At 36.2% G+C, this 17,689-nt stretch overlaps 1 protein-coding gene across 1 annotated transcript in view; it reads left to right on the top strand.

Moving 5' to 3' along the window:
• The window catches only part of Cpeb2 (cytoplasmic polyadenylation element binding protein 2), a gene marked incomplete at its 5' end in the record, with an annotated part of 53,411 nt that extends 47,860 nt beyond the window's left edge, over nt 1–5,551 (top strand). The window contains 1 exon segment of the mRNA XM_013503330.1: nt 3,910–5,551. Coding sequence (XP_013358784.1) covers nt 3,910–4,137 — 228 coding nt within the window.
• Nucleotides 5,552–17,689: the final 12,138 nt, after the last annotated feature.

Here is a 17,689-nt window from a genome sequence, read left to right as displayed (position 1 = left end):
AGAATACAGGATAAATGAGTTTTTATTTCCAAATGACTAGATGCAACTTGCATGGGTACTTATTTCCCAAGTAACCATTAATTTTGAAGCCTTTACTGTTTTGCCCTTGGAAAGGCTATTTTGGGGATAGGCTAGTTCTGACTGACTAGACCAAGGACTTCAGGAGTAGTCATGAGTATAATTACCAAACTGTCTTATTTACAAAAAGAAGAACAGCATGGGTCTAGTTTATAAGTGCAAAGTGACTTCTTTGTTTCCATTGCTACATAAGATATTGCCCACAATAAAAGAAAGAGGAGGGCTGTGCTTTTATTCAGGTCAGCATCTATAAGCTTTGTGAACTAGTTTGAATCTTAGAGGTCCTCTAGTTTGTAGTTCTCAATCTCTAGGCATTTGGAAAACATAACTTGAGATTCTGCTGTAATTGGTCTGGGCCACAAGCAAAGCAGCGGCTTACAAAATTCCCCAGGTGCCAGTAAGGTAGAGCCATGGCTAAAATCATTCACCTTGGACAACAAGGAGGACAGGTCGCTGGGGACGTGATTTGCATCTGTATAATTGTGGCTCTGTGATACACACAAGTAGTTGAAATTGGTGCCATGTGATGCCTCACACCTCTTTGGTTCTAAAATGGTAGCACAGGACCGATTTTTTTGGCCCAGAACACTGGTTCCTAAACTGCAGCTCAGTTGCAGAACATGTGAATTAAGAAACATGAGAAAGGAATGGAGCCTCTGAAATACACTGAACAACTTCCTGTAGCCCAGGTGATACCTCAGAAACAAAGCTGAAAGATGAGCGTCTCCCAGGGCTCTGCCTGGGACTGAGGGTGCTCTTTATGGCTTTTTTCAAAACATGCAATCAAGCATATGAAGTTCAGTTTTTAGACTTGAGGATGTCTGAAGAAATCGTGGAAGATTTCAACCTTGGATAAAAATTTATGTTACATGTTTTTGTGGATATATTACCTCTGTATAAATTAGAAAAAAGTATAAGGAAATTAAATCTAATACACTGTTTTCTGTATAACTTTAAAAAGTGCCTTCGTAAGGCAGTGAAAACTTATTTTCTAAGGTACTGTACTACAAAGATATATTTGGAACTTCATTTGAAAGAATTCGAGTCTTAAATATTTTACACATCACTAGTGTGGTTTATATGCGGAAATATTAAGGCATTAACGTTGATACCGTTCTTCTCTCCAGTGTTGGCATAGTTATTAAGCCATGTACGCAGATCAAATTTAAATGTATAACTGATGTGTAATATCTCAAAGGCACATAGGGCATTTACTTGGAGGTGAAAATTACATAGCCTTGTGAACAATATGAGGCTTATTTTCTGACTCTGATACCTAGGTAACACAATCACCACGAATGTATAAAATTCATTGTGTTTTTTGTATGTCATTGCTCAAATAGTATAACTCACAAACCTGATAGACACTGAATTGAATTATGTTAATTTCAAGTTAGATACTCATTTTTTTTTTAAATCTTATTTTATTTATTTATTTTTTGTTTCGTTTTCTTCCGGTACCGGGAATCGAACTCACAACTTTGCGCTTGCCAGGCAGGCACTGTGCTGCTGAGCTAAATCCCCAGCCCCTGTACTGTTAAGTTTGACATCTCATTTCCCTCCTTTCAAGTCTATGATTTTAACTGAATTAACTACATAAAACAATATCTATAGAATTTTAAAAATATAAATAATTGAAATCATTGTATGAGTCAGAGTTTTTCAGTAGTTTTATATTAACCCCTGAGCACCTGTCATTTTATGAAATGTTGTAGAAATAAAGAACACAGACCTTGGCTTTAATTTGCTTAAAATTGTACAGTAAAAAACAAGAAGTAATCATGAGAGAGAAACCCAGAAGGCGTGTGTAAATGTACCACATTTATTCCTAAGATATTTGTAAGGTCTGTCCTTTGCCCCAGGTATTCTGGTCGGTGTGGAAGCCTCAGTGTTGAGCTCATTGCCACTGTCCCTGTGCCCCGGGGTCTGCAGTCCAGCCAGACGAGGCCCAGCAGTGCTCATGCCACAACTTAACTCTTTGATTACAGTAATGCTCTTCCTTGAGTGTAGTTAAAGTGATGATAAAAGTAACGCCTAGCAAAGCTAAGATAGAATTCATAAAAGAAAAAGGTGAGAGGTAAAGATTCAGCATAAAAGTTTTCAAATTTAGATTGCAGATTGTTTTAGAAATCAAAGACCATATCAGACGTGGTGAAACATGCCTGTAATCCCAGCTCTCAGGAGGCTGAGGCAGGATGATTGCTGGGAGTTCAAGGCCAGCCTGGGCTACAAAGGGAGTTCAAGGCCAGCCTGCATAGTGAGACCCTGTTTCAAAAAGAAAAAAAAAAATCGAAGACCAATGGAAAAGTTAAAAGTCCTTTAACTGATAAAGAGAACTTACTAATCAGTTGTATAAAAAGAATCAAAAGTTGGGGCTGGGGATTTAGCTCAGCGGCAAAGCGCCTGCCTGGCAAGCGCAAGGTCGTGAGTTCGGTTCCCGGTACTGGAGAAAAACCAAAAAAAAAAAAAAAAAAAATCTCAAGAATCAAAAGCTGAAGCAGAAAGATACACAAGAGGTACAAACATGGATTTCAAAAGCAAAATATCTAGTGTACACTGTGGATATAATACATAAAACGCACTTACAGTAGCCCTAAGCAGTGAAATACAAACAACAGTCTGTTCCATTACCTCCCTATCAAATGTTTATCTCACAGTTATCCTTTTCATCACCTTATTTTCAGTTCATTACTATTCTTATAAATATCCTCGTATATTCATTTTCTGGGTGCACACAAGTATTTTAGTAGCATACATTCATAATAGAAGTTAGTTTTTTACCACAGGCCAACTGTACTTTATCTCAGGTCCTGTCCTTCAAAACACTGGATTTTCTGTCCTCTCCTAAGAGAAAGGCTAAGATCTTGGGCTCCCTGGCACACCTTGGCCAGGCAGACAATAGAGGCTTCCATTCATAAGGTTATTACAGTGGGAAAGCACGGCTAATGCAGCCTACAGTCACTAATGCTAATACACAGTGTTTACCATGCGCCAGGTGCTGGAGCAGGTTTTCTCATGTATAATTTAATCCTCACAACTCCAAGACAGATTCTGTTATTCTCATTACAGTTACAGAAAAGGAGGCTGAGAGGTTTTTATCCTTGAGGGTTGTCTGTAGTCTAACGTCTTCTGCTGAGTAGGCCTTCCCAGTAGGACTTTCACTTTATATCGTGTAAATCCACAAAAGTCTAGACAGGCCCTTAATTAGATTAGCCACGGTTCTGGTTTGTAGCAGTTACTTCCAAGCAAGCCTGGGCCCTCACCTGCGGTATGGAAGCACCGCCATGTTCAGTGGCCATTGCACTTCTGCCGCCTCACAGGTGGGATCAGAATGAGGGAAAGAAAGTGCGAAAACCATTTACATTCTGTGATCGCTGGGTCACCCTTCTGTTTGCTACACGCAGCCACCGCGCCTCCGAAAGTACCCACACACAGGTGTTAGAAATCTGGTCTTCAAGGAAGGCGAGGGTGGAGTGTCTTGCAAATGAGATTTTTACAGTCTTTAAAAGGATTTCCTGGTTTTTAAAGAAATGCAGTAAATAACATTTGTACTCATGTGGAAAACAGGGATGACAGTAAAGCAATTGAATGAAGTGCTCAGTATATAACTACACAGCCAATTATAAACAGGATATATTACATGTAAAACTATACCTAACGCAAAAATAATTTTTTTTATTTACTGGATGGTGAAAGTAAAGCCTTGGAAAGCTTCCTCCTTTGTCAGTTTTAATGGAAGTCCTTTCCTCTAAGTGCTGCGTGAACATTCTACATCATTACAGAGTTGGTGTTCTGAAGCGAACACTAACGTTTCCCTTCTGTCTTTTCTAGGTGGAGGTAAAGCCATATGTGCTGGATGATCAGATGTGTGATGAATGCCAGGGTGCACGCTGTGGTGGAAAATTTGCCCCCTTTTTCTGTGCCAATGTCACTTGCCTGCAGTATTACTGTGAGTTTTGTTGGGCAAATATCCACTCTCGTGCAGGACGTGAGTTCCATAAGCCATTGGTGAAGGAAGGTGCTGATCGCCCGCGTCAGATCCACTTCCGCTGGAACTAAGAATAGCAAACTGGCCTCTGTTTAACAAGGAGAGAAAGGGTGCATGTGGCTTACTGTGTCTGAAGATACCGACATGCAGAAGAAATAAGTGCATTCTTCTGCTTTTCACCCCAGCTATCAATACATGCATCTTTATCAGCAGCCGAAACACTACAAGCCTCTTGTTTTTCACCAAAACCCTACATCTCAGGCTTACTAATTTTTGTGATATTTTCATGTTAAAATAAAATGTTTTTTTGTATTTTCTCCAAGTTATTTTTATATGTAAAGTTAAAATTAGATACAAGAATGTTTTGCGTAGGGGCAACACAGTCTGCTGCTATATAGTGGGTGAAGCGTGCACTTATTTCTAAACATGGGTTTTTAACTTCAAGATCTGCCCCAGTACTTTACCAAAGGTAGCAAAATAATAGTGAAGATGGAATATGTCTGCTACAAATGCTTATTTTTATTGTTGCTATTTTCAGTGTATACATAAACTAAAAATTAGGGTTGATTTTTTTGCTCTCCATTTTGACTTGCAAGAAATAATACCTCAAGATAATCTGATTTATTAGCTATTTTTAAACATTTTTAATCACAAGCTGTATTAGCTTTGCTGCTATATAGGTGTTATGTGTAAATGCCACCTATTAATACGGGATTGAAAACGTTAGAGACACACTGCATTGCAGATAAAATGCAGGCAGCACAATATGGCCTAAACTGCCATAGTTTTAGAATGTGAAAAAAAAATGCATGTTTACTTACCTGTATACACCATATGCATGCACTAGAATAATTAACAAGAGGTGAGGTATTGCAAATGCTCAAAGAAGCTCTCTTGAGTCTAGGTAGCATGAACAAATGATAAAATTTGTTTAAAAAAGCAAACTTGCATGCATTTCTTGTGACTTCAAGTTAAAAACGTTGTCCTACATGTGTAAAATATGCAAATTAGTTTTAGATTAGAGAGTGCAGCCATTTTGTGATCTGGTCAGTAGTGGAATTCGATTTTATGCAGACTGGATGTAATATTTGTAATCCCTGTGCAATTCTGTGATGTGCGGTTCTAATTCATGTGCAGTGATATAGTATAGATAAAAGACTGAGTAAAAGAAAAATACAGGAATTCTAAAGAAAGCTGATTTTAGCCCCTCTGATAGTTCACGGCGAAGACATCCGTTATAAACCAAAGATGGCCAGCACACTGCTAACCAGTCACCAAATGTAAGACCCGTAAGAAGCCCATATTTTAAAAAAATGAATTTTATAGAAGAATGCAGAACTTCAGTAAACCTAAGTAAAGTCAAAATGGAGATGGGGAAATATACAGATGGCTAGTTGCATAAAATTAAAGTTTGCCTTTAAGACAATGGTGAAATCTGGCTTAACTTGCTTACACGTTTGACCTATGTATACTGGGGGTCTTCTGTCTAAACTGGGGTCACTGTTGCATGGAACATTGTTGTTCTTAATGGTTAAGAATTGCTTTTTTAAAATTTTTGATGAAGGAATTTTGGTAATGACTTTGCTTGCAGTTTTAAGGTTTTTTTTTTTCTTTTTTGAGAAAGTAGCATGGAAACATGCAATAGTTAATGAGTTTCTCTTGGTACTGAACACTATTAAAATATCATTATTGATATTTTTTCTCTTTAGAGCATTTTTAATGCAACTAGCCCCTATATTTTAATGTAAGAGTTACTCTGAAATCTACGCAAAGCACCCAACAATGGTAAATTTTTTTTTTTTAAAATGCAGGACTAAGATTTTTGACTCTAAAGAGAGAAAATTACAAGGGTGTTTGCCTTACAGCAAGCCCTTGGGACAATCCTTCATGTGAGCAAAGTGTTGATCCTAATATCGGTTGTCTCTGGTGTGCTTTTTTGTATTGTAAAAACGTGTGGTTCATGTCTAACTCTGCTGTTTTATTGTGGTTGTGGTTCAAGTTTTTAATGTTTAAAGTTGATGCCGTTTTCAGAAGAGCTTTTTACTAATTTATTTGTCAATGTTCCCTATTTGTTACTTAACCATGATCCTCCAGATTTTTTGGAGTATTCTTTTCTAACCTTAACCCTGCCAAACCTTGATCCATTTTGACATTTGTTATGCACTATTTTTATATCTCTGTGAGAGATTTTTCCAACAGTCAGCTATTTTATGGCATACTTTTTTTGACTGAAGACATCTCCTTTGCTATACCTCAATTTTTGGAATTTAGAAAAGAAATCAGTAGTTTTGCAATGTTAATTATTTAGATATTTAATTTCGCAGATTTTTTAACTTTATTTTCATAATTTCTGCTTAATGTTTAAAATTGAAGAGCCTTTTCATGTATTAAATAATGATCTCTAAAATAAATTATATGAAGAAAATAATTGGAGATGTTGAAAATCACTTTCCCTTCTCAAACACAAATGAATATTTGAAACGAAGGGAAACATAATAGAACACCCTTCTCACCACGGGTAAAATTGACAGAAATGCACGGTTGATTTTACCCTCATTTCTGCCACCACAGAGCTTATTATTCTGATATTTCATTCCTTCCCCACCTCACCCCTACCTTTTTTTTTTTTTTGCCTTTTATGTACTGCATTCTTATTTTCTACCTGTTAAACACTGTATTGGAAGTTTTTTTTTTTTTAATTTACAGATCATATTTATTTTACTATTTTTGTAGAAAATTATTAATTTTGATTGTATTTTTATATTTTCAAAGCTTCTTCATTTGTGTTCCCTAAATGTTCATATTGCTGCCCAAAAGTATGACTGTGGAGGAAAAAAATACTTTAAAAATCCACACTTTTTGTTAAGAAGGAAACATTTAGCATTTATATATTTGTGTATGGAAAACACTTGATATTTTATCCCTGTTGCATCTGGCTGCACAGAGCCTCTCCTCGAAGATGCTACGAAACTTGAATATAACACACTTTGGAAGGCTGACTAACCTCGATTCTGTGTTGTGACGTGCAATACTGTTTCTAATGTTTGTATAAAAAAATAACAGTGTAAACCTTTTTAATGCAAATTTATTTTTTTCATTGCATATTTTGCAGATTTTATCCACAGTGTCATTTTTTACTGTCAGAAAAGATACCCCTTTTGTCATTGCAACTATTTTTTAAATCCAGAAATCTTTGTACTGATGTAAATGATTGTAGTTATTTTGGATAGTGTTTTGCTAACAAAAGGAGAGACTTTTTTCATGCATATTTCTATTTTGTTTTTTTGGGTTTTATTTTATTTTAATAGTAGTAAAATACTTGGAATAATTTTTCATATTCTTGTCATTAATATTATTTTGTATTTTTATGTGGAAATATATAATTTTATGACACTAATTGCTAAAGTTTATTTTATGTTGAATTATTTTTGGAGCTGAAATCTTTGTAATATTAAAGCAACTAGTTTCTAATTCCCAGTTTCTGTATAGAATCGCACAAGTGGTTTATGGAGTGTTTGGATTGTAATTATAAATGGTTCTTTGATATGCAAATTAATATTTTCAGTTGATTTTATTTTATATTCCTAATGGGGTGTTAAAGCCGTTTTTTATTTTTTTCTAAATAAAAGAGAACCCATGCTTTTATGGACACTAGGTAAACGCCTTCAGCTTAAAATTTTTTGTTAAATATTTTAGTTTATTTTATTGTTATCTTCCAGGTGTCTAAATCTCCAGTCTGTCCGTTGTACTGGTAATTTAACTCTGTAATGGAATAGTTTGCTGCCAACTATTTATATTAAGTAATTTTTAAATATTTGTAATATTGTTGACTGACTAATAAACTATTAAGTTATTGGCATAGTTGTGGATTCTTCGGTTCAAATCAATCAAAATACCCATCATGGCCAGTAAAATCTCACTGAGAGCGGAGAGACCTGGAGAGTCAGCCGCTGTACATGTCAGTGGAGGGACAGGGTGGGAGGCTTGGGGACCGTTCAGTTGGGTCCAGTCTGGTATTTCTCAGTATATTCACCTCAACTATCTTTACATCCATTTCCCTTGCTGCCCTTGCCCTTAGCTTCCATAAACAATAGAGATTTCTGAGTTATGGTCATCACTGGTAATTAGCTTAGTACATCTAGAAATTGCTCCTGCATTCAAAAAATGAAAAACTGAATCACACAGCTACATGTGCAGTTTCTGTGATGCCTCCTTAGGTACCTTCTAGTTGGCAGCCTACCAGAACTTCCCCATATGTTCTCTGCACAGCCTGTGAGGCAACATGTCTGCATGCTGGTGGGAAGCAGAGGAGGAGGCACAGAATAAGCAGCCTGGGATCGAGGTTCCTTGTCCGTAGAGAACTGGGAAGCTCTACTTTAACAAAGTAGTTAACCTTAAAATTAGTATGTAGTCCCAATGGTAGGAGATACCAAAAATTCCAAAACTTTTTTAAGAAAGTGAATATTCGTCATAACTGAAATTTTCTTTTTACCTGTAAGGACATACTGGTATCCCAGAGAAAATAAAACTTACTTCCCCATATTCCACAACACGGTATAGAAATTCCTTAATTAGGTTCATCCTCTGCACTATCACCCCTGTCCTCTAGGGAAATCATGCATCTTCATGTGCTAGATTTTGAGGTATGCTGTCATTTTTCTAAGTAGAATCTTTTTCTTTTTCTCCATAACAAAACCAAAGAACTTCATCTGCGTTCTAGCCTAACAAGGCTTAGCAGCAATTGCATGTTGTTCTGGATCCCCGACTACTGACGTGAAGATCATTATCTTTCTGAAGCCCCCTTTCTGTCATTTAACAACAACAACAACAAGAAAAGCCTTGTATACCAACTAGGTATTGGACACTTGGCTAAACAGGGTCCTTGGCCACTAGGCCATTTCACAGCCTTTTCTGCAGTATACTATGATAGCAAATGAGTACCAAAAGTGACGGGAATTTCTGCTAAATTTTCACCTTGAAATCATTTTACTTCATTAAGATTTTCACATGCAAGGAAGGATTTGACTGAAAGTTTTTCATAAACAAAGAAATAGAAGACCTCAAAGTTTAGCATTCACAAACCCTTTCTGAAAGAATTACATGAAGATTGACTCCACCAAAAAGAAGAAATAATAAAATATCCACAAAACAGTACAACAGGATACTAGGTAACTTGTAGTAAAGACACCAGTCTAATGTACAGTTAAGAATACAAAAAAAACCAGTTAAGAATATAAAAAAAAAAGTTCTGTCTGTCACAGAGAACTACACTCGTGAGTCTACACTTAGAACTACACTTAGAAGTCATGATAAGAGACAAAACATTACGGGAATACAGACATTACAGACATAAAACTCAAAGCAAAGTAAAACCTGGATAAATATTTGAAATGATGACAAAGGCCCTTTCTGGAGAGGCGTAAGGTGATTATAGATGTTGATGAATCTATTGTACATGTTCAAATTGCCTATTAACTTGCAAGAAATGTAAATATACATTTAAATGTAACATGTAATCAAAATGTTTTAAAAGTCACACAAACTATGAGAAGGGTAAAACCTGTCCTGGCCCTTCCACTATCCCAATTTCTGCTCCAAGGAGTTAACTGCTTTTAACTCAAGGCTCAATACCTTTCACTGTTGTTATCTCCTTATCTAAATCGCACACTTACATCGGTTCTCAGTTTGACATTATTGGCCTGAAATAAATGTACGTATTTCTTTTCAGATACGCTCTCAAACCCACAAACCACGGCGTTTATTTTGTGAATGTATACTTTGTTCCTGTGTTTCACACATCACTAATAAAGATTGTTCTAAGGAAAACGGTGAATAGAACTTGCTTCAAAACTATAAAGAGGATGATAGGAAAATTTAGAGGTTTTTCCATGCTAACTGAATTCTACCTCTACAGCGCCTTTTAAAATCTTTTTCGTGTAATGTAATACATGTAAAGAACATAAATTCAAGCGTCAATTCACATTGCAAGAAATACAAAACTTTTGTCAGTCAAGCAATAGAAAATTGTTGAAAGTAGGGATTCAGGCAGACTTTTATATGCTAATGTTTATATTTATAGCAGCATTGTTCACAGTAGCCAAAAGGTGGAAATAAACCAAATGTCTGTCCATGGGTAAGTGAATTGTTAAAATGAGGTATACGCATATGATGGAAGATTTTTCAGCTTTCAAGGAAAGTGTAATGCCTGCTGTGTCATGGATGAAAAAAGTTATGCTCAATAAAACCCAGTTGCACAAGTGTAAACAATGATTTCATCTTATGGAGTACCTGAAATAGATTCGCAGACTCACGAAGTGGGATGACAGTTGTGGAATGAGGAAAGAGTGGCCCGTTCAGTGTTAATTTGAGAGACTGAAAACTCGGGGTGCACAGCAACGTGTGCGTAGTTAATGCGCTCACAGCACTTGTAGTGCTTCAAATTCTCAAGAAACGCTTGCTTGGCTTCTGTATTTTGAATTCCAAAGCGATATAGCTTTAAGCTTTGACTAAATACATCAAAACTACATTTAGTTGTGTGTCTGCCTTTGCTCAACATTATTTGGTATGAGATATATTGTGTTTGTGACTGCAGTTCATTTTAATTGTTAGCAGCTTATTGTATAAATATATGACTGTTGTTGCTGGGCATTAGATTATATTCTGCTTCTGACCGTTGGAAACAGTGTCGCTGTTGATACCATTCTTACGTTTTCTAGGATTCATGTGCACTACTTTCCAGGCTGTAGCACCCATAAAGGAGCTGCTTGGCTCATAAAATCTACTTACCTTCCACATGCTGAGTAATCCAATCTGTACCACTTTATGCTCTCACTAGCAATTTCTGTAAACTCTGATAGTCCACATCCTATTCTATACTAGGGAAGGTCAGTCTATATTTTTCGCCAGTGTTAGAGCAGTATTCATTTGCTGGATCACTAATATGGTGAGCACTTATCCGTGTGTTTATTGGCATTTGGATTTCCGCTTATAAAGTGATGTTTCAAGTTTCTCACCAATTTTTCTATTGAATTTATTTTCTCCTACTGATTTGCAAGAGTTCAGTTCTGATCTTGAGGCTTTAGTCAGTCATATATACTGAATGTAAATTATATCCAGTTTACTTTTTCATTCTCTTTACTGATATTCTTAATGTTAGTGTAGTCAAATAATATTTTCAACCTTGTCCTTACCCTAACATCAAGTACATTCTCCTCCACGCTGTCTCTAAAACCGTTGTGTTTGCCATTCATTTTTTGATCCTTATTGAACTGGAGCACCCTTCTCGTGCATCATGTGCAGTGAGAACTAATCACAGCCTAAAATAATTTCGGATCTCTCTTTATAAATCTCAGAGTCCTTGGAGAGCTTGGCCTGTTCTCAGTGATGAGAAATCCACACAAAATGTCTTGGGGACACAATTCTTGTCACTGTTATTTTGAATTTATTGAAGTAATGCACATTTACTGCAAAATACTCCAAGAGGAATTAAATATCTAGAGCAGTCAAAGTACTTCTTTACTACCTGCTTATCAGACACGAACTTCCCCCTCCTCCTGCAGCCATCATTCTATTTTGTGACTGTAAATGTGACTATTGTAGGTATTTCATAAGATGAAATCATTGTTTGCATTTGTGCAACTGAGCATACCCAATAATTATCCCCTTGAGGAAACTGCTGCTAAACACTTGGTGAGTAGGCTTCTGAACCGTTCTCTCAGTTACGGGTAAACATCTGTGTAGCACCGATATCCACAGGGACTCCTTGCTGTTTTCTCTGCTGCTTCATTGTCAATCAGATGTAAATCCGGACTCATCAGAGACTCGCTCACTGGTTTCTGCAGGGATAGCACAAGCATCCAGCCTGGTATTTAGACTTTTAATCTTCCTGACTTCTCAAGACAGGGGACTGCAAACTGCCGCCTATGACCCAAGCCCATCCTACTGCCTGCTTTTGTAAATAAAGTTTTGCTAGACATTATCTATACCTTATACATTATCGATAGCTGCTTCTCTTTACAACAGCAGAGCTGAGTAGTTATGGCAGAGACTGTGTGTCCTTTAATGTCTAAAATGTTTACTATCTGATTTTTAAAGACAAAGTGTGTCCACCTCTGTCCTGCCTATGGAACAGGTCTTCACTGTTTTATACTGACATCCAGTACCATGCCTGGCTCATTCACAGATGTCTGTCACAGAGAACTACACTCATGAGTTTCATAGATTAAAATATTTTATTGAGGCTTTTAATTATTTTCAGTGCTGCCCAATGTTAGACCTCAGCAGAGGGATTCATCACTGCTTCAGTAAATGTATTAAAAGCCCCATTTAAAATTTGTAAATGAGCGATTTCATGCACAACACACTCCTAAAGACCAACCCCTTTTGGTCCCCTATGTCTTTTCTCAACCTCAACATAAAGAAATAAGCGTTTATGTACACAGCCATTCACCTGAATGCTACTCCCCATTCAGTAATTATTATAAAAGTATGCACCAAGCAAGTAAAGAATTGATTAGTATTAATCTTGGTAGCATTGGTATTTTAACCTGACCTCTACCAGATGAAAGGTCACTCACAGTACACTGACTTGAGAAACACGGCTTCCCTCCTCCTGCAGATAATCATATCCTAGGCATGCTGAAATCAAGTCTGGCTTCCAACTGCCACAGGAAGGTAAGCAACCAGAGTCACCTTCCTGCATTTGGTTGCCATTTCCTATATTTTTCCTTCTCATGCACTTATATGGCTTAGTAGTGTAGATCTTCTCATATTAATATGCAATTTTTCCCAGTAATCACTAACTTATGTTGTTTTTATATATTAAAGTATAAATAGACTCACGCATTGTAAATATACAGTTCAATACATTTGAGAAATTGTGCATAATCATGTAACCAGCACTCTGATCAAAACACACAAGAGTTCCCTTGCTCTGAGTAGTTCCTTTGTGCCCTTTATTTTAGCTCCTCTTTGGCTCACCTCTGACTTCAAGCAACTACTTCTCTGCCTTTTCTTCTTATTTTTATTGGTATATGTTTGTGATGCATTACTATGCATATTTGGGGAATTGGTACACATACACACTGCATGTTAATCATCATTACTTCCCTTCCCCTCCCAGCCCTTCCTTCTCCCCCACCCCTCCACCCCTTCCCATCTGCACAGAGTCCACCTCCCTATTTCTTATCAACTCTTTTATTTTTCTCTTTAAATTATTTATATTTTGAGTTTCTCATATAAGAGAAACCATGTGATATTTAAGCTTCTATATCTAATTTATTTCACTTAGCGTTAATGGTCTCAAAATGCATCCATTTGCCTACAAATGACTCAAATTTATCCTTTATTATATCATATTATCTTTATCCATTTATCTGTTGATAGGCATAGAAGCCACTTCCATGATTTTGCAATTGTGAGTTGTGCTGCTATTACCATGGGCATGTTTGTACCACTGTAATGTGATGACTTTTACTCTTAGGAAGATACCCCAAAGAGATGTATCTGGGGCAAATGAAATATGTATGTTTAGTTTTTTTGAAGAATCTCTGTAAGGATTTCCACATGGTTGTACGTTTACATTCCCATCAACAAAGAGGAAGGGTTCCATTTTCCCCAGAATATCCCCAGCCTATGTTGATTTTGGAGTACTTGATGATAACCATTCTTTTTGGAGTAAGATGCCCTGTCTTTGCCTTTGCTAGAATTTCATGTAATTGGAATCAGCACATATTTTATGTTTGACTTTTTCATTTAAAATAATTGTTTTAGCTGTATCCATGCCCTTCCATGTACTAATATGTAATTCCTTTTTTGTTTCAATTAGTAGTCCAAGGTATACAATTTGTTCACCCACATTGATGGGCATTTGGGATTCTTCTAGGTTTTAGTTATGATAAACAATATCAACACAGTTTTGTTGGAACATGTGTTTCTATTTCTCTGGGGTAGCTTCCTAATGATGGAGTTGCCGAGTCATAGGATAAATATATGTTTAACCACATCAGGTATTGACACGCTCTTCCAAAGTGGTTATAACATTATGCATTTCACTAGCAGTGTGTGAGAGAATTCCTTTGGAATTGTCAGACTGTTTCAGTCTAGTCATTCTGGTAGGTATGAAGTCATACCTTATCATGGTTTTAATTGGCACTCTGATGATGACTAGGGATGTTTAATTTCTTTCCCGTGTTTACTAACCATTTTGATATTACCTTTGGTGAAGTATCTTTCAAGTCCTGTGAGTAGTATTTTAACCCTAATTTGTCCTTTTATTTTACCATGAGTGTTCTTCATATATTCTAAATACAGGCCCTTTGTTGAAATATATTTGGCAAAATTTTTCTGCTGGTCGTTAGTGTGCCTTCTTGCTTTCTCAACTCTTTCAAAGAGCAACTATTTGTAATCCCTATCATTGTTCTTTTCAGTTTGATTTTGGTGTTCTGGTCAAGAAATCGCTACCTGAACCAATGTCACAAAGATTTCTTCCGTGCTGTCTTCTAGAATTTAATTCAGTAGTTTTAGCTCTTGTATTTATTCTATCATCAATTTAGAGTTCATATCTCGATATTTTGTGAAGTACAATTTGAGGGTTTTTTTCATACAGATATTAAGTCAAGGGGCCCAGAACTATTCATTGAAAGGACTATTTTTCCCAGTTGAGTTACCTGGGTATTTTTTTTTTATCAAAAATCAATTGATCACGTAATTAGAGGCCTATTTTTGGACTCACTAATCCATTGATTTATGTATCTATCCTCACAGCAGTATACTGCACTCTTGATTAATGTTCAGCTCACATTTTCAAAACCACTACTACTAAAACCACTTGTCATTTAACACCTGATCCAGAGTCAGTGGTAGCCTGAGTTGTCACTGAATGCTTCCACCCCTCTAGTCTTTCAGAAGACCTCCAGAACAGTGTAGCCAGAAGAATGTGTCACCCACACGTGTGGAGAACAGGGAGTCAATGTTGGCTTGAACACTTTGAAGCAACAGTCAAACCAGTGATAGTTGTTGGGTCAGTTCCTGAAAGGCAAAAGTCTACTGTACACAAAACACTACACTCAAGGGTTAATACAGTGAGTGAGGTTTCTGACTAGGCTAAGATTCCAGCTAAGCTCCACTCCAGGCAACTAGGTCAAGCCTGCAGTATCATTAGGAGACTTTCAGCATAAAAATTCAATTACAATTCAACTCAACAAATGTTTATCAAGTGTCCAACAGTAGATATCCTTCTTTGGGTTGCCTGAAAACATGGTGGAGATCATGTTATTAACAGGTTGCATTCACTGAGATGCTTGCCCTGTGACAGGTATTACTAAGCACTTTACTTTCACCAAAAATAATTTTTTAAAATCTCTTCCTAGATGAGATCAAGAAATGAGTGTTTAACATATACAAGATAACACAGCTAGCGAGCACTAGTATTCATTATAAGATCATAAGCTCTTACTGGTTGATAGTAGCTTCCTACAACTTTTCTTGCTATGCTAATTCAGCAAATGATCATGACTCATCTTGTGTTCCAGACTGATACTGTCACATACATTCTATAACTGAATATTTGATTCCACACAACTACAAATAGAGAAATAATATCAATGTAAATTGCTTTGTTTCATACGCAATTTCTTTTCGGCAACAAAAGCTCAAGTAAGAGAGGAGGAGAATTACACTCTTCAACAAGAAAAGAACAAGTGGTTAGGTAGGCTGTACATAGGTAGAAACCCTTTTGACTCTGTTTTGTTAGTTGAATTTTTATTTTGGGCTAATGGCTAATGGAGCTAACGGTAAATACACAAGCAGTTGTAAGAAATAATATAAATGGAGTCCATGAACTCTTTCCCCAATTTCCAGTGGCAACAGCTTGCAAACAAGAACACAGTTTCCCATTAACATAGTCACAATGCAGAAGGGTTTCATTCCTTTAGTAACCCAAATCACTTACCTTTCACATCTTTAACTTTCCTATGCCCTGGAAATCACTAATATTTTCTCTATGGCTATAATTATGTCATTTCAAAAACATTATGTAAATAGTTCATACAATATGTAACTTTAATATTTTCATTCAGCGTAGTTCTCTAAAGTTTCATCTAGTCTACTGCTTATGTGAATAGTGTTCTTCTTATACTGCTTAGTACTACTAAATGATAAAGAGTCACCACAATTTGTTTAACCCTTCACCCACTGAATGGTATATCTAAATATCTAAAAGAGTTTCCAGTTTGGGACAATTATACATAAATATGCTATCTATATATCTATATTTATGTCTGTATCCTATATCTATATCTACAGGTTTTGGTAGGAACATAAATCATCTTTTCTCCAGACCAAAGGCCCAAGACTACAATTGTTGAATTGTATGATAGCTGTGTGTTTAGGTTTTTTCCCTAATTGACAAACTGTTTTCCAGTGTAGCAGCATTTTACATTAACAACAATATGTAAATGAACCACTTTCTCCATTTTTTCACTAACTTTTGGTATTGTAACTTTTTTATTTTAGTCATTTTGATAGCTATGTAAAGATACATTATTGTGTGTTTAGTTTTCAGTTCTCTAATGGTCAGTGATATTGACTATTACATACATGTTCTTACTTGCCATCAGTTCATCTTCTTTGGTGAAATGTTCCTCCATGTGTTTTGCCTATTTTCTGATTGGATTTTTGTTATACTATTGAGTTTTGAAAGTTGTTGATATATTGGACATACTGGTCTTCTGCAGGATGTAGTTTTGCAAATATTTTTCTCTCACTCTTGTCTTTTCATCCTCTTGATACGGTCTTTTGCAGAGAAAAGGGTTTTAGGGTTTTGCTGTTGTTGTTTATAAATAGATATTTAACCTCAGAAATGAATATATCATTACTAATTATATATAATCAAGCTCTATTAACATTTTGTTCATAGATATTAAGAAATACTTGGATTCGTGTCAGGTCTAAGATAAGGATATTGTTTAGAAAATGAATAAAGCCTGTATTATTGAATTGGAGAAGCAAAACACAGTAGAGGTGACTGTGATGCTTTCACTTAATATTTGAAAATTTTTCTTTCTCTTACCGGGTTATTTATCACCCTATCAATTGTCGTCAGCAGTCTGTAGCTCCCATTAGTATAGATATCTCAAAATGGACAACTGCTTCATTACCTAGGATCCATAGCTGGCTACCTTCCCTGTCCAGTTGCAGCTCTTTTCCTGCTTGCTATGTTCTGCAAAGGAGTAAATGAACAGGTAGCCAAAAAGGGTGAAAAATATTTTCCCACTGCAGTGAGAGAAATTGTTTTTTTGCTGAAAAAGCCAGGTACATTCTTTCTACTCTGTTTATGACACCTAAATTTCAATTGCAGAAAGCCACAATTCCCGACCTTTACAAAAGTGTGTAAATGTTAATGCACAGTCATAATGTCCTCTTTATATTTCTTACAAATGACGATGTGCACTCATGGCATAATGCCCAGAAGAACATAGGTGAGAGAACAGATTTCCAGGGCCAAGCTATGATTCTGTGATAAAATAGTATCAAATCTAGTAGTAGTGCAATTTAATGGCATTCATTCTAAAATATAAATATAATGAAAGTGCCTGCATTATGGGGTTTCTGGGAAAATATGTG

This window comes from Chinchilla lanigera, unplaced genomic scaffold (assembly GCF_000276665.1).
Source record: "Chinchilla lanigera isolate Chin_1 unplaced genomic scaffold, ChiLan1.0 scaffold00079, whole genome shotgun sequence".
In the NCBI taxonomy this organism is placed as follows: domain Eukaryota; kingdom Metazoa; phylum Chordata; class Mammalia; order Rodentia; family Chinchillidae; genus Chinchilla; species Chinchilla lanigera.
This window is presented reverse-complemented; position numbering and strand designations above follow the sequence as displayed.